The sequence below is a fragment of the Sander vitreus genome, chromosome 20, assembly GCF_031162955.1.
Source record: "Sander vitreus isolate 19-12246 chromosome 20, sanVit1, whole genome shotgun sequence".
NCBI lineage: Eukaryota > Metazoa > Chordata > Actinopteri > Perciformes > Percidae > Sander > Sander vitreus.
The window spans coordinates 5,335,717-5,362,637 of record NC_135874.1 but is presented as its reverse complement, the minus strand read 5'-3'; the positions used below and the strand labels follow the sequence as shown (position 1 = coordinate 5,362,637).

Sequence of the window (26,921 nt, the reverse complement as noted above, 5' to 3'; positions counted from 1 at the left end):
CGATATCTAGTCTCATATCACGATATCGATATAATATCAATATATTGCGCAGCTATAGTATCCCTGGAAACGAAAAGCATACAAATTGGCAAAAGAAGTGATCAAAAAAAGTGTTGAAAGTCAAACATTCACATTCAGAGGGTAGAAGGATGTTGTGGAGAAAAATAAATCAACGGTGAAAAACAGTACTCAAGGAAGACTTCTAGACTCAATCCAAAATAAAGTAGCCTGGGTATGGCAAGATGTATATAGGGAAGGGAAGTAACAGAAAAGAACAACTAACAATAAGGAGATTAAAGGTTAAAATAACTATCAGATCCTTGTGATCAGTGTCATGAAGAAGAGAGTGGAGCAGATTGTAGTGACATGCAGATAATATACAGCAGAGACGAGTTATGATCTGTCAATTACAGAAAACAGAGCAAGTAGGGGTCTGTGTAAAACATATATTAGAGTGTGGAGACAGTGTGGAAGTCAGAACATGTATATCTGGTTTCATGAGAGCTACTGGAATGATTGTCTGTGGAGGTTCTCAGTCATCCAGGCCATAGTAGTTCTCTGTGATAAGCAAAGGCAACTGGACTTGATAGAAATTCTTTAAGACGTTTCGCCTTTCATCCAAAAGGCTTCTTCTTCTACTGGATTAATTACATGGCTTTTGATAAATAAATAAAAATGAGATTGAAGAGGATTATATCCAGAAGGAGGCAGTAATGCACCATTACGTCAACTGCAGCAACACCTCAAAGAAGAAGAAGGTTCCTTAAATCAGTTTTGTGTGTTCACATCCTTCAGTCTTTGTTAAATTATCATAGCCTGAGTCTAGTCCTGTGTAGTTGACCTCTTTTATGGGCCCAGAACCTTTTTTGTGCATATTTTATAAATAGTTTCTTTCATTTTTTTGGTAAATAAAACACCCTCAAAACCTTGTTAGAATAAACTCTCAAAAACATGTCAATACTTCCTGATATACATTATTACATTACCAATGGTTTTGTTGGTAACTTAGCTCCTTCATGGATCATCATAAAGTAATACACAACATGACTTTGCAGTATTTATCCAGAAGATGGCAGCAACCAACCTACGAATGCGTCTCAAAGTGGACAGGGAAGCGGAAATTCGTCATTTCTTTTTATTTTCGCATTTGTTTTGGTGAGGAGAAAACTGTCAAGTTAGTTAGAAAAAAAGATGAAACTTCCGTATGGGTGCTTCATCTTAAAATATTTCTTGATGAAAAATTATATTTTTATATGTAATTTGATTCGCAACAAGGCAGAAAATACATAACGTGCAATTAAAAAATAATATTAATTTTAATGTGTTTTGTTTCTATTTAACACGCAAACGTAGAAAAACTAATTTGCACGTTTATTTTGAAGGCTAAATCTTTACTCTTCCGGTCGCATTTAAGCTAACCGTGTTTGTGTTGACGCGCGGCGCGTAGATACGGCACTGCAAAGTCTGACAAAATATATTAATTTGCCTAACATAACCTAGGCAGCTAATATCCACCGCCATGGCACCATAAACGGATGGAAATAGACACGGTTTCATGCTCGGTAGGTGAACGGAGTCAATCAACTTTTCGCCGTAGACCCGAGACGCTGCGCCCCGAAACACAGACGGAGTGGAGGCTGGAGAAGCTACAATGAGCTCGGAGCACCAGAGCGACAGCGAGGACGCTGAAGGGTCGCAGGACAGGCCCAACAGCGGCAGCGCCTCCGACAGAGAGGAGGACCCTGACATCGACGACTCGGACGTGGAAGATGACATCGCACCGAGGGTTTCTCCCTCACCGCCGGGGAGCAGCGGGAACAGGCCGGAGCGCTGCGGGAACAGGCCGGAGCGCTGCGGGAACAGGCCGGAGCGCAGCGCGAGGTCTCCGGCGTCGGAGGAGCGAGAGCCCCGCTCCGAACCGGCCGCCGTACCGCAGATAGGGAGCGGCGAGGTCTCCAGCACCGACATCCGCAGGGGGAATAGCCTGTTTTCCTGGCTTCAAAGCAGGACTATAAGACGAGGGGTGTTTGTGGACCCAGCTAGGGAAAACTTCAGGACAATGACCAATTTATACTGCTCTATGAATCCGGCTGCGGAGTCTGTCAACCTGAGCACTCAGACCCATGGAGCGGTGTTCAACCTGGAGTACTCCCCGGATGGGTAAGACAACACATTGGCCTCGATATTTTAGGCCTTACCCCGGAGTTCATGTTCTCATGGTTCCACGCGTTCCTGGACAATCTTGTGAAATGTGAAAACAGGGGCACAGTGCCTGGAAAGTGCTTGGATTTGCATCATCACATGTGCTTCCATCTCCCTGTACACCTTAACGTTACATCCAAGGATCACTTCACATGTCAAATAAAGCCCACTGAATGTTATGTCATGTTGAAACAATAACTATTTAGTTATAATTGACAATTTGGCAATCTGACGACCAAAATGTTCTGAAATTTCTCAAACGAAAACCTAGAAAGTGTTGCTAAACACTCTAAGCACTAAGCACAACTAATGACAACTAGCAGGATTTAAGCCTCTGGGTGACCAGACAGCAGATGTAGGAAGTAAATCCTGCAGTGAAACCAGGTCAACCTGTGTCCAGTCTGGATCAACTTTGTTTGTGGGCTCATTGTGACAGACACATGTTCTTCCTGCACAATGAAGTGTTCTTAGCAGCAGATGAACGTGTCTCAGCCTCTATGTCTTAGGGCCTAAATGAGAAAATGTATCTCATGTTATGACACAGTTTTAATACGCTTATTCTCAATAACTATTGGTACACAATGCTTTTGCGTCACAGTCAGGAATGTAATGGAAGGTAGATTTCAGTTTATTCTCTTCCATTTCTTTTGCCAATTGCCAAACATATTTTCTGTCGGTCAGAAAAGTCTTTCGCATCACGGCCGAAGACATCAACTCTTTCCTCCTCTTGTATGTTTTACAAGCGTCTCTGATTTGTCTGCTCTGCTCAGGTCTGTGCTGACTGTGGCCTGCGAGCAGACTGAGGTCCTGCTGTTTGATCCCATCTCATCCAGACACATCAAAACCCTGACGGAGGCCCACGAGGACTGCGTCAACAACATAAGGTGCATTTCTCTAATCCTAAATCATCCAGGGAGGGTTTTGTAAAGTAAGCGTAAGAACATCCTGCATCTCACACCAGGAAAGGGACCAAGGGAGTTGAAGCTCAAAGCAGTGACGCACAACAAGTAGGGCTGGGAACATATGCTTTTGTCCCGATTCGATTCTTTCATTTCGATACGTGGGCGCCGATTGGATTTGTATAGCGATTTTCATTTTAATGCGATTTGATAGTATTGACTATTTATATTTTCTTTTCCTTCTTTAACAAAAACAAAAGTTGAATAATACACTTCTAGAGACAATATATCATGAGACATTTCTACAAACGAATTGTCTTCTAAGAAGAATGCACGACATGTCAGTCAGTCTGACATTGATTTTGTTTGTAAAGAAGCACATAACATGGATGGTTTTGCTAGAAACCGATATGATGTAGTTGCCGTTAGCGGTACAGTACAAACAGAAAATATTAAGGTGAATCATTTGTAAAAAAAATCACGATACATAACATTTTAGATTTTTTTTTTTTTCACCCCTAATAACAAGATTCAGGATGGCAACATGATCACTGAAATCGTCTTTATTGGTCAAAGTACAGAGGCCGGTAAAAAGCAGCTGCTGTCTACATTCAGATGCAGAGAATGCTGAATGAATGAAAATGTTCCCCTGACTATCTGTGCCCTGCAGGTTTTTGGACAATCGTTTGTTTGCCACCTGCTCCGACGACACCACAATTGCACTATGGGATCTCCGTAAGCTGAATTCAAAGGTATGCTCGTTGCACGGCCACGCCAGCTGGGTGAAGAACATCGAGTACGACACCAACACTCGTCTCCTCGTCACGTCTGGCTTCGACGGCAACGTCATCACATGGGACACAAACAGGTGTGTGTGTGTGTGTGTGTGTGTGTGTGTGTGTGTGTGTACAGCAAAGCGTGTACTGTGTACATTTATTTTAAATTAAATATGATGAAAATGATAAATATTTAAAGGTGACTGTCTTGAGATGATGAGTGATGATGCTATCATAAGGCAACATTCATTACATGGTTTTTCACCTTCAGTCTATCATAGATAGATAGATAGATAGAGATATATATATATATATATATATATAGATAGATAGATAGATAGATACGGTATATAAATCATTGGCTTATTTACCTTATTAGAATTGTAATTGGGACTGCAGCTAGTGAATCATCTGTTTTTTCATTTATAATATTTTTGATGATTAATCAAGTGCTCTCAGTTTAAAAAAAAAAAAAGTCGATCAACTAGTCAGCTTTTTTTTAACACTAATGCCAGTTAATGTGGAAAAAATACAGAATTGGTGTCACACTCCAATCAGTTTACTTCCTGGTAAAATGTGCTGCGTTGCTGTTTATGTCATGCTGATCCAGGAGCTGCACATAAAACCAATATATGACTTTTCCCAGCCCCCTTCCCTTCAACCCTTCATCAAATAAAAACGGCATCTTTATAACTGTGAAGGTGGTGTAAATGTCTGTTCGGCTGTAATTCAACCCAGAAAACCAAAGGTGATGGTCCAAAAGTTTCTGTAACTCTAGACTGTTTCACAGTGAATTGTTTCTTAATCAAAACCTGCCTGTTTTTGCCTCCCCACCTTGAGCAAAACCCCCTTTAACTACAAATGATATTGAATTATTTAAGAAAAGCCCCTTCAAACTGCCTTCTGTTAAGCCTTCGGTGATTGTCCGTCCCCTGCAGGTTTACAGAGGACGGCTGCCCGCACAAAAAGTTCTTCCACACCCGTTACCTAATGAGGATGCGTCTCACACCCGACTGTTCCAAGATGCTCATCTCCACTTCCTCAGGGTATCTGCTCATCCTTCACGACCTGGACCTCACCCAGTCCCTGGAGGTGGGCAGCTACCGCATGCTGCGAGCACGACGGACGCCCCTCAGCTCAGGTCAGACCACAGTCTCCCTGAACACTGGGGGAAAAACAAAACCCATGTTTCCTAGAACTCAAGATTTCTCCTCTTTCTCTCTGTTTAATTAGGGCTAAAGCAATTGCTTGATTAGTCAATTAGTTGATTAAGACTTTAATTTGAATGAAATTCATAATTAATGAGCTGTTATTTTTAGTGCTGGGTACCGCCACTGATTTTTCGATTCCGATTCACATGGTCCTGATTCGATTACATTTCCGATTCAATGTCGATTCATGATATTTCAGTTGCAAGACCAATTTTTGCTTGGCTATAAAAAAGAGATTCCACAATTGCACAAGGTTCCCTCTAAGCTGCTGCATTATTAAAAGTATCAATGTTTACATTAAGAAACGACTCCAAAGCAGTTAAATGAATGTACTTTTTCATTTAACATGAACACACAATAAGTGCAGCTCTCCAGACTCTACAGTCAGTGAGTTTTGAGTGACATTTCATTCAGATATCTGGAGTTGAGAGTCCAAGGCACCCCTTTTAAAATGGCCATGCCAGTTTTTCCTTTGCCAAAATGTAGCCTGACTTTGGAGCGTTATTTATCCGCCTTCTTAACGATGCGTGACAAAACATATACTGTATAAACATAACATAACAACGCACATATACATAAACACATAAAAACATACATGCATACATAAATATACAAAATCCTCCAAGAAATCATATTTACCCAAACTCAAATGAAGTCATTCATGGTATTGCAAGAAATAAAATGCATAACAAAGAAGAGTCAGCTAATCTTTACGCTTTTGCGCCCACTTCAGGCGTATTTGTTTAGCAACGTGCGCGTAAAAGCATGGCGAGGTACGTACAAACAGACTGCCTGTCGCTGGGACAGAAAATGGCATTTTCCATAAAGAGATGGGAGGGGAAGCGTAAAGTGCGCCTAATTATGTATTCCGCGGTATGTACAAAGACCTCCCGTGAAAGCGCGCCTCTGTTTTGCGGTGAACATTCTCTGCAGGTTTGGTAAATACGACGTGAGCTGAAGTATCGCAGCGTGCGCTTTCTGCAGGTTGGCCATGGCGCTGATAATGCTACGTTTGCAAATGTACGTGCATCTGGCCCACAGTATCCCATGTCGTTGTTATAGCCGTAGTCTCCCATTTGTTTATATCTAATGTTTTTGCCCTACCTTTCAAAATGATTCTTTTCTGTAAATAATAATCCTTAAAATAAGAAATAAATGAACTCAATAACAGTGTCATTGTATTGTTGAAAATAAAGGTTTTTCCAATCAAAACAACAGTACTAAGTAATACATTGTGATCCTGAAAACCCCAAATTATATTAAAAGGTGCCTTGAATAATTATTGTTATGTATGTTATATCAAATATTACAGTACAGGTTAACAAATCCAAAGAGTTACGTGGTTATGGCTGTTTTTTAGCCATTGCACAAATGAATGAAGCTGGTCTGGTAACTTATCATGGTCATTTGTCATTATAATTAACGACTAAATGGTGATTAAAACTTATTAGAACATTACTGTTGTTTCCAGATGAAAGGGAATGGTTTTTGACCCTGTTGTGATTTCGTAGATGGAGGCACGTCAGCGTCCAGGTCAGCTGGAACTCCTCGCCAGGGAAACGACTCCAGCAAGATCCACCCTCCTAGAGAAGGTCCGACACAGTCACGGTGTAAATCTGATCAACGGTTGTCATCGGAGGTTCCATCCAAAGTAAAGATGTATAAAGTTATCATTAAACTTTGTTCTCACAGGTCTTTCTCCCAGGAACAGCCTGGAGGTTTTGACTCCAGAGATCCCCGGAGAGAGGGACAGAGGGAACTGCATCACCTCCCTGCAGCTCCATCCCAAAGGCTGGGCCACACTCATCCGCTGCTCCAGCAACATGGACGACCAGGAGGTGAGAGACGCCTCTTATCTCTCGTGTGTTTTAAACACATGATCCTACATTTGGTTTATTGAATTGGCTCGCTGCATGTCTCCAACTTCACGTTTTATAGATCTGAATGCAAAGTAAGATAACTTTTTAATGAGATCGATGACGTGATTTTAGACATGCAACGGTGACTACAAGAATTGCATCACCATCTGACTGAATAGTGTAGTTTTTGACACTTACCTTAAAGGAACACGCCGACTTATTGGGACTTCAGCTTATTCACCGTATCCCCCAGAGTAAGTTAAGTCCATACGTACCCTTCTCATCTCCGTGCGTGTCGTAACTCTGTCTGACGCCCCCACCACTAGCCTAGCTTTGCACAGATCCTGAAGGTAACCGGTTCCAACTAGCCTACTGCTCCCAATAAGTGACAAAATAACACCAACGTGTTCCTGTTTACATGTTGTGATTTGTATAGTCACAGCGTGAACAAATAACAAGGTCACATGAGACACAGCCGTCTTCTAACCGTATAGAAACTGGGAACTATATTCTCAGAAAGGCGAAGCACTGCTACTCCTGCTACTTGGGCGGAGTGATTTCCTAGCAGCACCTGAAGCCCCGTGGTGAGGAGCAGAGAGTTCGCCTGGAGTTCACTCAGAGTTGGAGTAATAATCACTCCGCCCAAGTAGCACATTTTGGACATCGTGATATGTCTTTTCCTGGTTTTAAAGGCTACATTACAGTAGAGTGATGTCATTTTTTGAACTTACCAGACTGTTCTAGCTGTTCCTTTATTTGCCTTTACCCACTTAGTCATTATATCCACATTACTGATGATTTATGATAAGATTTATCTGAAATCTCATTGTGAAAGTATTTTGTAAAAGCACCAAAAGTCAACCTTCAGTTTCGAGGTATTTGGTCAAAAAAAAAAGAAACGTGATATTTGATTTTCTCCATATCGCCCAGCTCTACATTGAACCTGAGACGTGGTGTGAGTTTATCCTACTGCTGTACCTTGTATGTCCAAGTTCATTCTCAAATAAGACCACAAAGAAAAGCAACATAAGACCAAACCCTTTTTGCTGTTCCAGTGCAGTTCTGCTGTTGGATGCTTATGTCTCATCACAAGCAAAAAGCCACTAATGATTGGTTGGTGTCAAAGTGGGTCCCGGACCAACGTCAAGTGTCTTTCCAGTGACAGCACCAACATGATTAACAGTTTCAGGCTCTAGTATGGGACGTTGACTACATCTAACCCTGCCCTGTCTCCATCTTCTTTCTCTCCAGTGGACGTGTGTGTATGAGTTCCAAGAGGGCGCGCCCACCCGCCCGCTGGTCTCACCCCGCTGTTCCCTCCGCCTCACCCACTACATCGAGGAGGCCAATGTTGGCCGGGGCTACATCAAGGAGTTGTGTTTCAGCCCGGACGGACGGCTCATCTGCTCCCCGTATGGCTACGGCGTCCGCCTGCTGGCCTTCGACGAGAACTGCGGCGAGCTGGTGGACTGCCTGCCCGTCCAGACCAGCTGCCTCAGGGAGATCCGCTCCATCTACTCGCACAGCGACGTGGTGCTCACCACCAAGTTCTCCCCGACACACTGCCAGCTGGCCTCGGGCTGCCTCAGTGGACGCGTCGCCCTTTACCAGCCCAAGTTTTAGCAACTGGTGCTGTCAAAGAACAATGCATTGCAGACCTGGGTAAAGAAGTGCTAATCAGGTTTCCTGCACAGATCTAGGAATATGAAAAATAAGAATGTCCCAGCTACTGTTTGTACAACTACATATTTTCAATGATTTTTCCTAGCCTATTATATCTACATAGTAATATGGCCTACTTGGTATCCTTTGGTATAAATGATGTCAAAACCATTGGATGCAAATTCAATGTTTCAAAAACTCTGAATCTTTAGGAACCCTGAATAACATTTCCAAGCATTTGTTTTAAAGTGCTCAAATGGACCAGGTGGGTGGGCTTTACTGCATGCAGGTATTTCAAATAGTCGGACATGCAGTATAAATGGAATCTTGTGATTTCTCTTTACCCTCTGCCAGACAATCTGTATGGAAAACTCCACCCATCTGGTACCTAAAAGGGATAAATCTTAAAAACACATTTAAAGTACTTCTAAACCCAGGTCTGCAGCTGTGAAGCAGACTGAGTTTGTTTGGGTGGGGACTGAAAAAAAGAAAAGAAAATTAAGAAGTCTTCAGCCTTGACCAGGCTGCAGTAGTGGATTGTAACCTTAAGCCTCTCGAACCCTGAACTTGAAAAACAAAACAAAACAAAAAAAAAAGACTCAAAGCAGACTCTCATCCAGACTGAGGAGCGGCTTAAAAATTCCAAACCTTGAAGCTCAAGAGATGCGTCAGTGCAAAACAAACTGTGGCTCTTTTTCATACTAAAAGATGAATTTTAGTCTCTAAATCAGTAGAAAACGACTCATTTTGAGACTGCACTTCCAGATGTTGCCGTCTCGGGACAAGAACACTAAGGATGCAAACAAGCAAACAAACTCAGATTTCAATCCGACAAGAACCAGGCGCTTGCGTCTGTCGCCTGCGCTGTCGGCGATCGTTTTGACTGGGCTTCCTCCGCTGCTCCGCTCTGCTCATGCCTTCTTCACAGGTGCTGCTTCTCTGCTCATACAATCTGAACTTTGACCTCTGACTTCAAGGACCTCGTTATTAACGCCTTCACCCGCCTGTTTCTCTTTGATTTCCAGCTGCACCCTGTTTCCGTCTTCATGGTCTTTAGTGGTTTAGGTTTTTAGTGGTTTTATTGGTGTATTAATGTCGGCACTACTTGTTCACGGTGTTTGATTGATTGGTTCTATGCGATTCCCTTTTTGCCAGCGTTAAGCACTAGCTACTTTGGAATCCCTTCTCATTTCCCTTCACAGTACGTGTGTTTTTATCTTAAGCCTGTGAATGGAAACTCGATGCTGTCTGGACAATAGAAAAGTCCAGCCACTTTCTGTGCAAACCGCTGTTGCAAGAGTTTCACATTTTTACGAAGGAAATACTATTTACAATTGCATATTTCGTCCTTAAAAGATACGGCTGGCATTATTCTGTATTTTTTTGTTGTTGCATGGAGCACAGTATGTATTTCTGTATGTCAAGACTTCCCTACCTTGTCTGTGGAACTCAGCGTGAAGCCCATTGGTTCATACTGAAGACGTAAATATTTAAGACCAGATGAACAAGTACATAGTTTCATTTTACCAAAAGGCTCAGTAATTTCCTGAAACAGCTTACCACTGTAGTTTTAGCAAACATTACTTAAACAGGAGCAAATAGTGAAGTTGTTGAGGGCTACTTTAAGCTGTGGAGTAATACACAATTAGTGTTTGAGTGAGTATTCACGGCAGCAGGATGGTGTATATGGGATTGATACAAAAACTGAAGCGTGCAACTAAGAACAATATAGAATATTGCCAGCCTCATCCTTTAATTTAACAGCTTGTTGACTTTTCAGCCAACAATTTTTGGCAGAAGAAGTTGCCTCAGCATCGTTCGTTTAACCTTTCTAGGATGAAATTGTTGTCAAGAAACATTGGACTTGTTTTTTGACCTTGTACCTCATTTTGTTGGTTTTTGAAGAACGTGTTGATCTGCATCAGTGTTTGATTTTCCTTCCCCCCCATTGCATTACATCCAGTTTCTCACTTTTACAATGTTGTCATGAAGGTGACCCATTTTTTTCTTCTCGAAGGACTGAATGGATTGCTTAGACTGTTCTAGAATTGGCAATGCTTTTGTGTTTTCAACCGGTGTGGTATAGCTGCTGTAGGAGCCAAGCAAGTGGATGGCACACCTTAATGTAGACTGGTTACAGTGCATACTGACTGACTGCAGAATAGATATTACGTGTAAAAACATTAAAAAAAGACAGACCTTAGCGTATACTACTATGCATACCAGCCTTTATGAAGATTTTCCTTTCTTATTTATGCCAGAGTGATGCTCTGTGTGCAGCTGTCAGATGCCAAAATAATGTTTTTCTTGGACAAGGCAGTGTTTCTCCTATGTAGAGTAATGTTAATTGTGAGCTGAAAACTAAAGTGGAACATCTGCTATTATGTATTTAAAAAATTATCTTTACATGTGGCAAAAGCCTAATTTGCAAAAGAATGGATTGACGTGTTTGGAAATACGCGTATTCACGTTCCTGCAAAAAGTTAGATGAGCGGATTGATACTTGTCTCATTGTTGTCAGTTAAACATGAAGCTACAGCTAGCAGCCGCTTAGCTTAACTTAGCACAGAGGCTGCAAACAGTGCAAACTGCTGGCCAACGGCCAGAAAAGTTACCCACCAGTACCTCTTAAGATCACTAATTAACATATTATATTTCGTTTCTTTAATGAGTGTAAAACAGAAGTGTAAAACCAAAAATGTGCCGTTTTACGTGTGTTATGGACCAGACTATTTATTGGCATGGACCACAACTCTCTGGAGTCTGCGCTGGTTGCCTGGCAACCAAACAAAGAACTAGCTAGCTAGCTAGTCCGCGAACGGCGATTTGTTGTTTTTACATTTCTTTTATTTTTGTACGGATGAAACCATAGACTGTAAAAAATAATGAACATGAAACAAACGAGACATCATGTTTTAATAAGCGAGCTTTACAGGTGCTAGTAGTTGGTATTTGTTGCCGTTAGGAGCCCGGCTAGCTGTTTCCCACTGTTTCAACTTTATGCTCATTCTTCTCGTCTAACTCAGCGCCAGAAAGGGTAAGAAAAAGTTTGAAAACCAAACTTACGTGATTGAGAAATTAGATTTGAGGTGAAAATATGTATGAACACAGATGTAACTAATTTTGTAATTCCCCACTCACAACTTGGTCCTGTTCGTAATGAGGAAGAATGCTTTTTGACACTTTGTTACCTCAGTTAAACTGCTCAAAATGTTTATTTCAGTATAACAAATGGAGAGGTCCATTTCACTTCCAGTTCAGTCAATTCAGGGACACCCCCCCCCCCCGAACAAATAATTTCCCAATTTACAGACATTAAGTAAAAACTCTAGAATGATTTCAATTTAAATGTATATATTAAATTGACTGAGCTGAATGTTAAAGGACCGGCCATGCTGTATATTTAATGGCTGCTTTTATTTCACTTATTCACAAGCTCTTCGGAGACAAGTGTCTTATCTGCCGGGTATAGCAACTAAAAACCGGGTTCATTTTTATGACTGCTCTTTTATTGTTTTTCAGTCCTGTTCTGGGTTTTAACCTGTATTCTGTTGTGGATTAATTATTGAATGTTCTCAGTAGTTCTGGTGTTACCTGTGCACTGTCACCTCAACTGACCACAGCTGGAGGAAAGGGTGGACAAGAGACTAAAAACTTGTTAAATTGCTCGCACTGTTGTTTCCTAAATGGCTATACACAGCAAGTAATCCCAACAAGATACTAAAATGGTACTTATTATCACTGAAATAAAAAGGTTAGCTTCTTTTGCACTGCTTACTGTTACTATGGTGTTGTATTTCTGTTCTTCAGTGTTAAAACTCCACACGTGTAGTGCTGAGAACCGACCACTAGATGGCAGTCAAACTCAACTAGTGGTTCCCAACCTACGGGTCCTGGCACCTAATGATGATTTTTTATTTTATTTATTTATTTTTTTTAAATCAAGTACGGGCCCTGACTACCGCAAAATCTTTTTGGTAGAAAAAAAGTCTATATAAAGAGGTACAACACAGTGCTGGCAGTGATAGATTTAAGCTATGTTCACACTTAGCGTCTTTTTTTTAAGATGCCAGCGTCTGTTTTACATGATAATCCTTTCATGTAAATGTTCGTGTTTACTAGTCTGATATCCACGACGTTCCACTTCTGGGATTGCTCCGGTCTCTTGCACGACTAAAACAACTGGCAAGGTCTGGCAATGTGAGACTATAGATTTACTAAAGAACAACCTTGTAACTGAAAAACATTATATGCTATGCTATATGCTATTTCAAATGTTTAGAATCTATCACTAAATCAATGGATTATTTTAGGAGTTATGCACGACATATTTAATGAACATTTTGCAAACATCTCACGTACCCCCTGCAGTGCTCCAAAGTACCCCTAGGAGTACATGTAGGCCCACACTGGTGTCACTTTGTTTTTTGACTCTTTATAGCCAAGCAATGGCCTTTTTACCCCCTAGTGACAGATTGTATGTCCATTGGCTTTGAGCAGTTTAACCAAAGAGTGATGTTTGAATATTTTCAATGTCATAAACATGGAAAACTCTCCTGAACATATTTCACAAGGAAAATAAGAAACGCATTTTAGATGAAATTAAATTAAATTCAGTAATAAAATCAGTAATGTTTTTAGCCATGCTAGATGCACACTAGAACACAAATAAGTAATATTTATTTGAGATTTTACGGTCCTGTTGGACTTTAGTCAAATAAAAACAGAAACATTGTCACATTATCAGACCAGCTGACACTTAAATCCTCAACTCAGTCTTCAACAAACACAACAGCTTCATCAGCTATAATGAAGAAAAAAGAAAACAAGTGAAGTAAATTTGAACTTTTATCATTCAACGATGCCTGTCTATAAATGTGAAGATGTCCATAAAAGTTCTACAACTTGTGTAACCTTTTAGAAGTTATACACTTTGTGTCCTTGTTTTTGTATAAAAACCCTGCTTTTAAAGTATTCTGTCAACGTCTGTAAGAGTTTGTGTGACAGTCTTGGTTTAATCTGCTTTAAAGGGTCAGTACACCCAAATACATCGCTGTTGTTTTTTAATTTAATATTTTGAAGTTGTGATCGGCACATACAAATCTCAGAGGCAGATATTTCACCATATTAAACTGTCTGCATGTCTTGATATGACTTGGGCTATGCAGAAAAATATATTTTTGTAAATTGAGTGAACTGACCCTTTATTAGTGTCCTCTCTGATAGGAACATGTGATTCCCTATTTCTCCGTTTATAACTGAACTTTTTGAATCCATCCAGCTTATCTCTGGGGCTTCTTCAGTCCATCGTCCCGTCTCCTCTCATGCTCTCCGGGCTTTCCTGGCCTGCTGCAGCCGCTCACTCTCCCTGCGCTGGTTGATGGCCCTGGTGCTGGCGCGAAGCTTGCGGAGCCTCAGAGCACGAAGTCGCAGCTGAAGGTCCTGGGGGATCTTCCCTCCCTTGGCCCGGATCTCCTTCAGCCTCTGAATGGGTGTTTTGTTCAGGGTGAAGTCACAGATGGTGGGATGTGGCTCCATCCCAACGCGGCAGTGACGCACAGACGGGAAGTAACCCTCAGCCCAAACCACCACCTTGTACTCACCCGGGTTCAGGAGACGCCAGTAGTCCCCGTCAGTGGCTGAGGAAATAAAAATAAGGTGGAGACAAAAACAAAGATGGATCTTGTTGTCTCTACAGCCCAAATTAAAATGTGATGTTCCCGTAACGTTTAGTGTACTGTGTGTTTTAAGGTACCTTCCGAATGTCATGTTTATCACATTTAAATAACCGTTTTGTTATACAGTCAAATGCAAGTTAGTGACTTCCTACATTTCCCAGAATGCCTGTCAAGAAGCCCCCAGAGAACAGTAATGTGCTTGTATTACAGACAAAGTAATAGCCTAGTGCAGTGGTTCCCAACCTTTTTGACCTCAATGTTGTCTAAATTTGGCTCCACAATAGAGTGCGGATCGGGCCGCATTTTTCTGTCCGAGCCCGGCCCGCGTCCGACAGAGCAGTAACCGAACCCGACCCGAGCCCGACAGACATTAAGATATTTATGTCCGAGCCCGACCTAAGCCAGACACAGTTAAAATCTCATTTTTTTTCTCATACTAATGACACATGTACGTTTGTTTGTGTGGAAAGCCCGCTTTTATTAAGCAACTGTAGGAAGGCATTCGGAAATGTCAACAGATGAGCGCATCAGCGCACACGGGGCAACAAGCGCACGTTAACACGGGTGGGCAGTTGGCTACCTACATAATAAGCTTTTTTAAATTTAAAATGTTCAATGCCTTATCGCGCTGATGTGACCGAGCCCGACCCAGACCCGAACATCATTTCTAAATATCTGTCCGAACCCGGCCCGGGTCGGGTTTCCATCCTTTACCCCACAAGAATAACAGGAGTACACTAGCACGTAACACAATAAACCGAAAATGCTGTGTTTTCCAGAAATATTTTCCAGACATTTTCTGCATTACACCCTGGTCATTAGAAAGGAAAGCTAACAGATAACTATGAAACATGAAATTGAGTGTCTGACCTGATCGGATGTCGTGGTCGTGGTCCTCCACCTTGATTACAGCATTTACTATCCCTTGTTTGGTCAGCTTGTCCCTGATCACACCCTTAATGCCTCTGTGAACCTAAAGAAGAAGAAATGCTGCACTGTGAGGCCCCGCAGAGAAAATGAAGGCAGAAACAATTGCTGGAAGTCGTTTTCTTTGTACAGCCGCAGACTAACCTGCTCCATGTAAACCAGCAGAGACTCCTTGTTGTTCTCCCACTCAATGGGAAGCTCACTGACATGAGGGAACTTATCACAGGACAACTCCACCGTCACCTCAAAGCAGTTGGTGTGCATGTAACTAAAGTCATTCATACCTGCAGAAAAGACATACAAGTATATAAACAATGTGCATAGGAAAGTCAGACAAAAAAAGAAGAAAAAAAATAGCTCTTTCAGGAGACACGTTTTCATTTATTTGTTTTATTTATGAAAACAAGATGATTGATTCTTTTTCAGGCGAGCTCAGTGCACACCAGAAGAAAAACAAATACAGTCGCAGGGTAGGATGTAAAAGAGGATGAACTTTTGTTTGACAAAATAGGACACTAGGGGAAAGAAATCCCTAAATTGTAGACCTTAAGACACCCTTCTGTATTTCAAGAAAAGATTACCATCATACAATTAGTTGGTTTAAGGTTGTTAATCTCATCAGTCAGCACATACTTTCTGTCTCCCCGTTCAGCCGTTCCCACTTCCACACACTAGCCCCTTTTCCCCAGTCAGTGTTAGATTGTCAGTGTTGCTTTGTGCCCTTGTGTTCCAGACACCTGAACCCTAAACCCTCTAGCCTGAAACCTGGAACCTGTACCTGCCTCCCGCCCCATTCCTGTTCGGATGTGGACTTCTATTTGGACTTGCTACGCAAGTAAGCTTTTGTATCTTTACTTCACACTAAATTACTGAACTGTCAGCCTAGATCAGTGGTGGAAGAAGTATTCAGATCCGTTACTTTAAAAAAGAACTAATACCACACTGTAAAAAAAACAAAACAAAAAAAAAAAATCTGTTACAAGTAAAAGTCCTGCATTGAAAATGTTACTTAAGTATGCCATCAGGAAAATCTACTTAAAGTATTAGAAGTAAAAGTACTCTATGCACTATGCATCTACTATGCAGAAAAATCCTCCCATTTTAGAAACTGGAAACGATCAAAACAGTTCCGTCAATCAACTAAGTGTTTAATGGTCTAATCATCTCAGCTGGACTTGTAGGCCGTTATATTGTTGGGTACTTTAATTTATAATAAAACATTGTATTTTATAAACTACATGTGTTTTGGGTGCAAAAATCTTAATTTGTAAAGTAACTAAAGCTGTCAGATGAATGTAGTGGAGTAAAAAGTACAATATTTCTCTCTGAAATGTAGCGTGTAGCGAGTAGAAGTAGAAAGTGGCATGAAAAGAAAAGACTCAAGTAAAGTACAAGTACCTGAAATGTGTACTCAGGTACAGTACTTGAGTGAATGTACTTAGTTACATTACAGCACTGGCCTAGATTGTCTGCATTTGAGTCCCTTGTTGCCTTGTACTCACCTGCCTGATGGTGATTTAAGATACTTAAGAGGCCTTTTTCTAAGCTTTTCAAAGAAAATAAAGACAGAAGAGTTAAATGCGAGATTTGAGGGACACTAGTTTAAATTAAAAAGTTTGTCCACAGATAGTAACAAAAATTTCAAGTTACTACCTGATAGCTTTCAGCATATAAAGAGGGTACTCACTGCCGGGGACGGTGTGCCAGGCTCCGCCGTTGATGATGTTGTTGTGCGCCTGGAAGTCCTCGTAGTGGCAGAGGCGGCGGTGGGGGTTGGACATCGCCAGGTTAGTCGAGGCATAGACGGTGGCCAGCCAGCGGAAGAAAGCGTCGTCCGCCGTGGGGGTGTCCTCCTGAGGGGCCCAGTCGCGGGTGCAGTCAAAGGGATAAGTAACCACCAGTTCTCCCCCGTGGAGGTTCGCACTGAGCACGAAGGGAATATCCTGCATCCAGCTGATGACGGCACGGGTCTCTGGCGCAACCTGGGAGGGATGGACTATCTGGATTAGCTTTATGTCACTTTTTAGACACTGATTTATGGGAAAGATTCTCATAACTGAACGCAGATAGTAACCTTAACGTTAGCTACTTGTTAACCAGCACATACATTGTAGTAACGTTAAGCTGGATCGATATTGATATGTATCAATAAATAAGATCTCTGCTGTATTACTGTGTTGCAAGTATGGCATGTAATCAAGCACAAGATGAGTGGCAAAAAAAGCAGTATTACAGTTACGAGTATTTTTTCTGTGACGTATGATTTACAATTACTCCTGAACATATCATCTGGTTGCCGTGTTTTGACAGAAGTTACGAGTAACTAGACGGTGAAAGGTTATATGACGCCACTGACGGGCGACTAAATGAAACGTGACGTGTCTGAAAATAAAATAACAGATTTCTCTGAGTTTGACATTTGGTGGAAACATTTGGGATAGTGTAAGAACACAACTCATAAAAATATATAACATAGGTATGGTCGTTTTTAGACATTTTAATGCAGAAAAGTTACATATTGTATCTTTAACTCTTCTTACATTCAGCAAAATAAACATTTGTTTCTTAAGCAAAGTTATAGTTGTTAATCAAACAGCGCAGAAAGTTATATACTTGGAGTTTCTGTTGATTACCTTTACGTTTCTGTAGGTGGTGTTCTTTTCGTTGTCTGTTCAGTCATTGTAATGATCTCTGCCTAAACTACCTTCTATATATTTCCATTTATGTAGAAATTGTAAAAACAAATTTCCCCCAGGAAAGACCTACCAGTCAAACATAAACATAAAAATAATACTTTTAAAGTGAATATATCAAAATGTGGTGACCTTTTTACTGTATATCTGGAGGCAGAGTTTCAACATGTGTTCTGTTACCAAACATTGAGTGACAATATTCAGGCTTAAGTCAGCTCTCTGGGCTCTGAAATGACTGGTCTGATCTGAGGCTTGCATGCCACTACAGTGGAAACTTTATTTCTTCTTAAAACTGTCCACACACCAACCTTTAAAAACTGCTGTTCAGTGTGACCTACATTAATGTGCCAACACATGTAACCCTTTTTTAAAGCAGAGTTAGCAGAGTTAGGCCCTTTGGTAATAGTGTGCTTGGTGAAGTTGAAGTATTCAATGTTTTTGAAGTTCTTTTTCTTGGTTTTACACAGGAAAGTTGAATTTGTATGTGATTCTAGTTTCTTTACCAACATACATTGCTGTCTACCACAATGTCATAATAATATTACAACCAGATGGTGCCAAAGCAATGCATTTTTGCAATGCCTATTGATTGTTACATTGTTTACACAAAAGTCACATGTCCTTACCATGGCGTCTTCTTGAGTGTAGTACTCTGGGATGGGGATGTAATGGTTGGAGACTTTAGATTGATCTGCTGCCGTCTCTTGGGCGTCCCACATGATGTTGTTCAGGTCTGGAAAGTTATGATTCAAGTCGATTCCTTCAAAACTGTGTCGTCCATCTGCCCAGCCAGCCAGTTCAGAGCCCTGCAGTAGAGAAGTCCGTCAGAAACAGGGGCATTTAGACAGCAGACATTAACTATCACTGTTGGTAAGACTATGAAATGGGGACTTCAACTTCCATCTTTTTTTTTAACAGGATCCCTTCCCTGTGCCTCTTCTATACAATTTAACTGCATTTCCTTCCTCTCCTTAACTGATATTCAATTGGTTTACTGGATTAGAAGAATCCTACCCCATATATTATTTTTCAACAGGATATATGTAAATTAAAGATGAAAATAATTGCTACAACAGTGTGCACAAATTGGCAACTCCACCATTTTTGTCAAATGAGACATGCCTGAGATGTCTAACTGTTGGGAATTAAGTGTGGACTTGCAGTCCAACAAGTGATGGACAGAAAATACAAAGGAAGAAGATATGCCCTCTCTCCTTAAAAACATGCTCTGCAAACAACAAGAAAACACGTCTATTCATCCTACACAAAGTCACTTTTACTTCCCCCACCTTCTTATAAGCTTCTTCGTATCCATCAGGGTTCATGGAGGGCAGGAGGTGGATTCGAGTCTCAGTCACCAGCCGAACGATGCGTTGGTTGCCCTTCTTGTATTCTCTGCACAAGTACTGCATGAGGTTGAGGACGAGTTCTCGGCCAAGAGCCTCGTTCCCGTGCATCCCGGCCACGTAGCGAAACTCCGGCTCCCCTGCCAAGAGGGAAATTAAGAGAGTTGTTTTACTAGCCAAGCAGTAAATGTGGAGGAATTTGTCTGGGCCAACATCAACTTATAGTAACAAATCACACTAAACATGAAGCACCTGAAATTTTTGATTTTATTCATTAGGTCAAAGTTCAGGGCATATCAGGAACACGTTCAATCTCCCAAAACGTTCATCCTGTTTGTATTGTGTTAGGCAATTGTGTGACAAAACTTTGCCAATAATCATATATTGTTTGGCCAGACTTGATGGCAGACATTCCTAAAGCGGAAACTCCCAAAGCTCCAAACTCTGCACTTGAAACATCAGCACAAAAATAAAAAGTTCCCCTCTTCTTAGATTTGGCACCAGTGTTCATGTTACCAGGAAACCACTGAAATTGAAATCAGCTGTCCTATAATTCCCCCTTTGGGAGTGAAACAGTTTTGAAATATGTTGCCTAAGAAGAATAAAAGAAAAGCTGAATTCCACTGAATTCATTAAAACGTTTTTGGCAGACGTGGAGTGGCTACAAATTCTGCATCTAAAGACAATATCACACAAAACAATCTGTCTTGTTTGGTGGAAAGAGCTCTGGCTCTAATTTCAAATGATTATCAGTTTGTTTATACAAGAGAAGCCTTCTCTATGAGACACCCCAGCCTCCCTGTGTGTTGCTGCTGCTGCAAAGTCTGTATAAATACTGGAGGATGTTAAAATGGGCCCCTGAGCTGCTAAACTCTGGGTAACCCGAGAAACAGGATGAACTCTGGTCCAGAAACGTCACACTTTTAAGGTCTCAACTCATAGAAGAAGAGTTGAGAAAAGTTCTTACCTAGTTCATGTTTGCCGGGGTTATCTGAGATCTCCATGACGTACAGTTTTAGGCCCATGTAGCTTTTCCCGATGGTGTAGATGCGGGTGATGTCCGGACACTCCTCCGTCACAGACTTCATGAGCTTCAGGGTTAAGAAGACAAGTTGGACTAAAAGTCTTCAAAGGGTTAAATCTGAACTCTGAAATCTGCAAACTGTTAGGGGTCTGAGAAAAAACTCTGGCATTAGCTTTAGGGGAAACCAAAGTTACTCATCATGCATGAGTGTAGCCCTGCAGCCGTTTCTCACCTTTCTCATCTCTTTGTAGTTGTGTTGTCTGAAGTCCAGAGCGTCTTTTGATCCTAGTTCTTGCTCTGAGGAGTAGATGTCTGTTGGATCTATGAGGAAAGAGCACATTTACTTCCTTTTGTTGACAGACAGACAGACAGACACCCTAGCCCTTTAGAAACTGCTACAATTTCAATGTATTTTGACATATAAGTCACTGTGTTCAGTCCAGTGTTGTAGTCAAGTCACCAACTGTCACGTCGAGTCAAGTCTCAAGTCCCCAGTGTTCGAGCAGGGTCACCAAATAAGAGTCAGAGACAAGTCACCATTACCTGAGTTCAAGTCTGAGTCGAGTTACAAGTCCAAAGAATAGCGACTTAGGTCCTCGGGTCCCTCATCACTGCCTTTTACACCAAAAATTGTCAGAAACTTAGTCTAATTTCATGAATGCTCGAGTCCGATTTTATAAATCCTTAACTCCAAGTCATTAGTGCACGAGTCCAAGTCGAATCACAATTCAGGAGAACGGACTTGAGTAGTCCATCTCTGATTCAGTCACATACTCTATAGCTCTATACTGCAGCCTACCATCGACACGGCAGCCGAGTATCTCAGCCCTGAGGCAGATGGTGCCATTGGAGTACCAGGTCTGAGGGTTGATGCGGATGAAACGGGCGACGGTAGGAACAGGAAGGAGTCCGAGCACTGGAGTCTCTGGATTCTGGTTTCCTTCAAATATCTGTACAATTCAATGCAACATCACATTGGTGTGAACATTTTAGCATCCCTGTAAGATGTGCATTGTTGTTATGTTAATATAGAATAAGAATTAGACATTCTTAGTGGTGGTTGGTCCACCACTTTGGTCCAGACTGAAATATTGCAACAACTTTTAAATGGATTGCTATGAAATTTGGTGCAGATATTCACGGTCCCCAGAGGATGAATCCTACTGACTTTGGTGATCACCTAAATTTTCCTCTAGCACCACCATTGGGTCAAAAGTTTCATTTGTCCAATTTAGTTTTTGATCTGCAAAACTAATGACACTCCTATCAGCCTCAGCTGTACTTTGTGTTTAGTGCTTTAGTCTAATATACTGTAGATAATGTTATGTAGTCAAACAATTACCATCTTGCTACTTTATTAGTTTTCTCTCTCCTTATGTAAGAGTAGTTGACTGTTGTGTTCAGGGTTCATATTTCACTTTGGCACAAACTCTTCAAAATCTCTTTTACTTACAGCTTCTTTTGTCCCATTCATGCAGACTGTCCAGGTCACAGAGTCATTACTCAGCTGGACTTTGTAGGTTAGGACCCAGTCCCAACTGTAACAAAGACCAAGATGATAAGAAATAGATTTTTAACATGCAGACTTCAATGCAGTGAAAGAACATTGCACTCTGACTTGTTAGACCAGTCGTTTTAGCGTGTATGTTTTAGCAGCAGTTTTAAATTCCATTTTGGAACCAAATCTCTTCAGATTTGAATCCTGACACTACCTGACCTCCAGATAGAGTTCCGGCCCTGCAGGATGACTCCAGTGAACAGGGTGAGGTGCATGGCATCCACCTCCAGCCACTGGTGCCGGTCCTTATACTCAGCACACCAGGCTCCGTCGTACAGGTCCCCGTCCTCAATGCCAGACTAAAAACACATGTTACACAGAGTTTTCTTTTCTTTCTTTTTTTTTTTTACAACTGCAGAATCCATTCAACTCCTGCCTCTGCCTCAATGTGAAGCAGTGCATTAAATGTTGTGTTGACCCTGATTGTAAAATAATTGCTTTCATACTGCAGAACATGAAGGGGGTGGCTGGGATGTGGAATAGCACTGCTGGCTCTGGGTTTTACTGATTAAATTATTGAAATACCATGAAACTCAACAAGAGCGCTTTCCACTGCAAATCCAGTCTGTAGTTTTTTTTATAGTTATAGTGTTAATTTTACTTGCCAATAAAAGCAGAGGGAAAAAGAGATGGAGATTGCGGGACATTTATAGTCCATTAGTTTAAGACATAAAACTTATAAATAATAAAACATGATAATATGAAGTGAATAAGTAAGGACATACTATTTAGTGATGTTCATTTATGCAGCTTTATAATCCAAAACATAATATAGGAAACCACTTGTACTTTTACAGAGATGAAGACTCAGAAATTTGGCATTTTATAAAAACCTAAATGATCTCATTTTTGCCACCTCAATTAGCATTTTTTAGCTTTAGCTCAAAGCATCATTGTGCCTAAGTACAGCCTCATGCTCGCATGGCTGGATTAGATTATTAGATTAGATTAGATTCAACTGCATTGTCACTGTGCAGAGTACAAGTACAAAAACAACGAAATGCAGTTTCTATTGTTCACGCAAAAATGTAACGATTACAACTTCTCAAATGTGCAGATTTGTTTATTTTCGTTGTCTTAGGTTATAGTACAATGTCTTTGGGTTTTGTAGTACAATTTCAAAAATATTACTTTGGGATTTGGGAACTTTTCATGGGCATTTTGAACAATTTAATATTGTTTAGACCACGATTGATCGACAAAGTATTCGTCAAATAATGAAACTAAGCCTTAGGTGCAGCTCTGTTATAATAGTATTCATAGATTTTTGATCATCCTTTAGACCTCAGCAGGATCTTTCCATAAAACAAAATGTCACTCCACAGCCTCAGTAAGTGAAGTGAGTTCCTGTTTACTGCCTGTTTCTTTAAACTTTTGAGAAGCAGCTCACTGTACTTTTTGTTTCAGATCTAGACCCACCTGGATATTCAGCCTGCCCCTGTGGGGACCCAGACCCGTCCGCTGGTAGGAAGAAGCCTGAATCTGGCTGTCATCGACCCGCAGGGACTCCAGGCCGAGAGGAGGACAGTCTGGAAGGAAAAGGAGATCAAATCTTCTGCGGGTTTGTGTCTGCTTGTCCGGAGATACAGATCTTTAAAAAAACAGCTCTGGGACTTACTGCTGAGGGGTTAAAAAACTCTCCCTCTTGTTTCTCTGAGTAAGCAAACACATGGCTGAGGTAATTAGAGGTCCCAGTGGTTGTTATGTGGAATATCTCTAATCATCCCACGTCAGTTCAGTGGAAGTTTGGAGGCCCTCTGCAAAGGAACCCGCAGATAAGCGAATCCGTGGTTTGAATGTAACTTGAGACAAAGTTGAGGGGCAAGAGAGAGTAAAGTTAAACATCCAGCAGAGCTACAGCTGCAGGGTATTTTATGGCTTTGGGAGCAAGCAATAACAGAACCATCAATCACAAAAACTACAAGTACTGGCAAGACAAACAGCTATGTTAGTGGAGCTGTTAGGCCATTAATCAGTCATTTTTGCAAATGATCACTGTTAACTGTTAACAGTGCATCACGTGGTGGAATGCGTGAAAAATACGTGTGGGCACCACGGAAAACAATGCCAATGTAAAGTCAATGAGAAGATGACGTAGCGTTAAGATCGACTACAGTAGCGAGTAGTATGTAAGGCCGAAATTCCCTATAAGGAGGTTGGGGTGGTGGATGCGTCAAACACAGGACTTTCACCCAGTAGACTGGGGTTCGTGTCCTGCATGTCAAGTTTCCTAAAATTGCTTTCTTCTTTTCCATCCGGTTCTTCTCGCTTGTCACAGAACCGTAAGCCCACCCATGACCTTTTCCTTAACTTAAGGGGCCGTGTTTATTTAACGGAATTCTTCCGTGGGCCCATCACGGAATTTTTTGCGATTCTGTGAAACTGCCACCGATTTTGAGTTAAGGGGCCGTGTTCATTTCATGGAATTCTGTGAGATCAGGTTGAGAAATCACTATCTCCAGTTTTTTCCAAGTAAAAAATATTTCCGGGTCTTCTTAGTCTACCGTGCTAATAAATTGAATATACCGGTATTTGAGTTTTGGACTGTTGGACCGACAAAACAAGCACATTTGTAGACGTCCCCTTGAGATTTGAGATCGTGAGGGGCATTTTGGCACTGTTTTCTGACAAGTTATGCAGCCTGTTCCATCTCAAATCAAACATAAACCACGTTTTTATATAAATGTGCAAACAGTTACAATAATATACAGTTACAAATATATACATATAAATTACAGCCCTTTTCATAAGCTAATCCGCTACTCAGCTTTAACAAATAGTCAATTAGTTGCAAAATATTTACTGGTTCCAGCTTTTTATATGTGAATATTGTCTGATTTTTGTTGTTGATAGTAACTCTTTTTTTTGGGACTGTTTTCTGGCATATCATAGACTAAACAACTCATCAATCATTCAAGAAAGTAATTGATAAAAAGTAATTTTTTGTAACATAGCTCTGAGTTACTCTGGAGCATTACAGGAACACTATTATATACATTTTCTAATTTAAAAACCTGTTTTTCTCAGTGAACCCTCTACATTTACAGCATGATGTTACCTGATTTATTCTTTCACAGGTTTACAAAAGCTGAGCAGATGTAAGTCAGGAGCAAAGGGTCTCTGAAAGACACCATTAATGAATTGCACTTAACTCTTGCCTGGCTTCACATAGCTTCATGCTAAAATCAAAACTAAAACAGATAGTTGTCCTACCCAGTTCTGTTTTCTTATCTTCTTTCTTGCTGTCATCTGTTTCTTCTTCTTTATTGTTGCTTTCTTCTTCGCTGTCTTGGCTGATGTTTTTGGTGTCCAGCTGTTTGTCTCTGCCAGCGGCGGTGGGTAACTTTCTCTGTGCTGCTGTTGGAGTCGGTCGGTCTCTGCTGTGATCCTGCGGCTGCACAGTGACAGACTCCGCCGTAGTAGTAGTGGTGGTGTTGTTGTTGGATAATGAATTAATCTCAGTTGTTGTATCGTCTGTCAGGGCTGCGTTGAAAAATCCTCCAAGAAAAATCACTGCAGCCAACGTGCACAATGACCTTTCCATCCTTCTCTTTGTTTGCTGCTGCAGAGTGAGGGGGAAAATAAAATTCCGGGCCAGTTTATGTAGAGATGACAGAGAGCCAGACCTCCGTCCACATCCCTCCTCCTTAATCCCACCTACCCTCACCCTCCCTCCCTCCCTCCCTCCCAAAAATTCCAGCTCACGGGAAAAAATGGGATTCAAAAACACTTGAATGATTGCAGTTTACATGATGTGGGTTGTGTGTACATCAGTGACCCATTTATTCAACTATCACATACAAATATTAACTTTGTGGTATTCTATGATGATAGTATGACAAGAAATGTTAACATTTCTGCACAATTTACACCACATTTGTATTTGTTTCATCTTCTAATCTCTTTTTTCTCTCATGATGGAAAGTAACATTTACATTTACCCAAATAAAACTTTAACTCAAAAGAATCTACCAGCTACCCAACCGATAAAGTACATAAAGTAATGAGAATAAGCTCCACCTTTACCAGCTTCAACATTATAGTGACTGCCAATTCATTTAGCAAAATAAGGGACTTTAAATCTTCGCCTCTATTCCAGATGACCTGACCTCTTTCTGCATTAATAGTGCCATCCCAAATCCCTTAAAGGTGCCCTGCCACACAAAACTGTTTTTACTTGCATTTTTTTAAATACGTTAGGTCCCTATGTGTTTGTGTTATGTTGTGAATGTGAAAACGAACTGCTACCTCCTCTGTCGGATTCTAGCCACTGAAAAGAAATAAGGGGAGAAATCAGGCATTACAAAAGCTGGTCAGTCTGAGGTGATGTTGCCTGAGCTCATTACTATTCATGAGCTCGCCCAGTTGCGCTGGGTAAAGGATGCTGATAGCCAGGCTCTCATTGGCTAGCTGTTAGCCAATCAGAGTCAAGCTGCCTAGCTCGTTGAATGTTAATGAGAACTGGCACAAATCTTCCTGCAGGCTTTCTATACCACGCTAGAATGGCTTGAAACAAGGTAACCAAGGCATTTTTTCCACAAAAAATATTACAGAGTCCATGGTAGAATTTCAGACATTACCACAAAGTAATGAAATAAGTGTGGCAGGGCACCTTTAACATTTTATATACTTGATGAAGAGACAATACCATGTTTCTCATTAACTCAACTTGAAACCCTTTAAACTGACAGTCTTTCCTTACTGCTAGATGTTTGAGGGAGATCACTGTTTGCTACACAAAGGCAAAGACTGAAATCTGCCAGGCAGTGGGGGTTCTGGGGGGGCGTGATATTAAGCCTCAACCCCCCTTTTGCTCTCTGGCTGCGCCCCTAACTGTGGCTAATATTTTCATACATTTTTAACCCCACCTTTATTCTTATTCTTTATTTTATAAAGGACAACACACATTAACCAACATTTCCATAAATGTGCCAGTGTTAGCCAGCTGGCTTATTTTCAACTGTTTGGCCAGATGATTTTAGACCAGAGCAACAGGAAACAGCAAGACATTAGTACAGGTTAAACTATACAGACAGAAGTCAACAAGACACCATACAGACAGCTGGAGCAACAAATAAGCTTTCTC

The 26,921-nt window shown here is 41.1% G+C and overlaps 2 protein-coding genes across 2 annotated transcripts; one reads left to right on the top strand and one right to left on the bottom strand.

The window, feature by feature from the left end:
* Positions 1-1,408: 1,408 nt before the first annotated feature.
* On the top strand, positions 1,409-12,392 carry wdr32 (WD repeat domain 32). The gene is made up of 7 exons (XM_078278343.1): positions 1,409-2,160; positions 2,973-3,086; positions 3,772-3,969; positions 4,816-5,018; positions 6,600-6,680; positions 6,781-6,926; positions 8,199-12,392. The coding sequence occupies exons 1-7, from the start codon at positions 1,652-1,654 to the stop codon at positions 8,568-8,570; spliced, it is 1,623 nt and encodes a 540-aa protein (XP_078134469.1). The 5' UTR covers positions 1,409-1,651; the 3' UTR covers positions 8,571-12,392.
* Positions 12,393-13,272: 880 nt separating this feature from the next.
* Positions 13,273-25,437, bottom strand: cpxm1a (carboxypeptidase X (M14 family), member 1a). Its single transcript, XM_078278342.1, has 13 exons — positions 25,049-25,437; positions 23,255-23,364; positions 21,995-22,134; positions 21,731-21,815; positions 21,077-21,227; positions 20,510-20,598; positions 20,221-20,344; positions 19,197-19,393; positions 18,534-18,713; positions 16,902-17,196; positions 15,359-15,498; positions 15,158-15,260; positions 13,273-14,248 (listed from the first exon to the last, which is right to left on the bottom strand). The coding sequence occupies exons 1-13, from the start codon at positions 25,377-25,379 to the stop codon at positions 13,932-13,934; spliced, it is 2,262 nt and encodes a 753-aa protein (XP_078134468.1). The 5' UTR covers positions 25,380-25,437; the 3' UTR covers positions 13,273-13,931.
* Between the last annotated feature and the right edge of the window lie 1,484 nt (positions 25,438-26,921).

Bases quoted from the DNA above. Each gene is read 5' to 3' on its own strand.
- cpxm1a (XM_078278342.1), bottom strand. From the start codon at position 25,379: ATGGAAAGGTCATTGTGCACGTTGGCTGCAGTGATTTTTCTTGGAGGA. The intron at 23,365-25,048 runs GTAGGACAACTA...TTTTCCTTCCAG, and splicing joins AGATAAGAAAACAGAACTGG to ACTGTCCTCCTCTCGGCCTG. The intron at 20,599-21,076 runs GTAGGCTGCAGT...CTTTCCTCATAG, and splicing joins ACTCGGCTGCCGTGTCGATG to ATCCAACAGACATCTACTCC.
- wdr32 (XM_078278343.1), top strand. From the start codon at position 1,652: ATGAGCTCGGAGCACCAGAGCGACAGCGAGGACGCTGAAGGGTCGCAG. The intron at 5,019-6,599 runs GTCAGACCACAG...GTGATTTCGTAG, and splicing joins ACGGACGCCCCTCAGCTCAG to ATGGAGGCACGTCAGCGTCC. The intron at 6,681-6,780 runs GTCCGACACAGT...TTGTTCTCACAG, and splicing joins GATCCACCCTCCTAGAGAAG to GTCTTTCTCCCAGGAACAGC.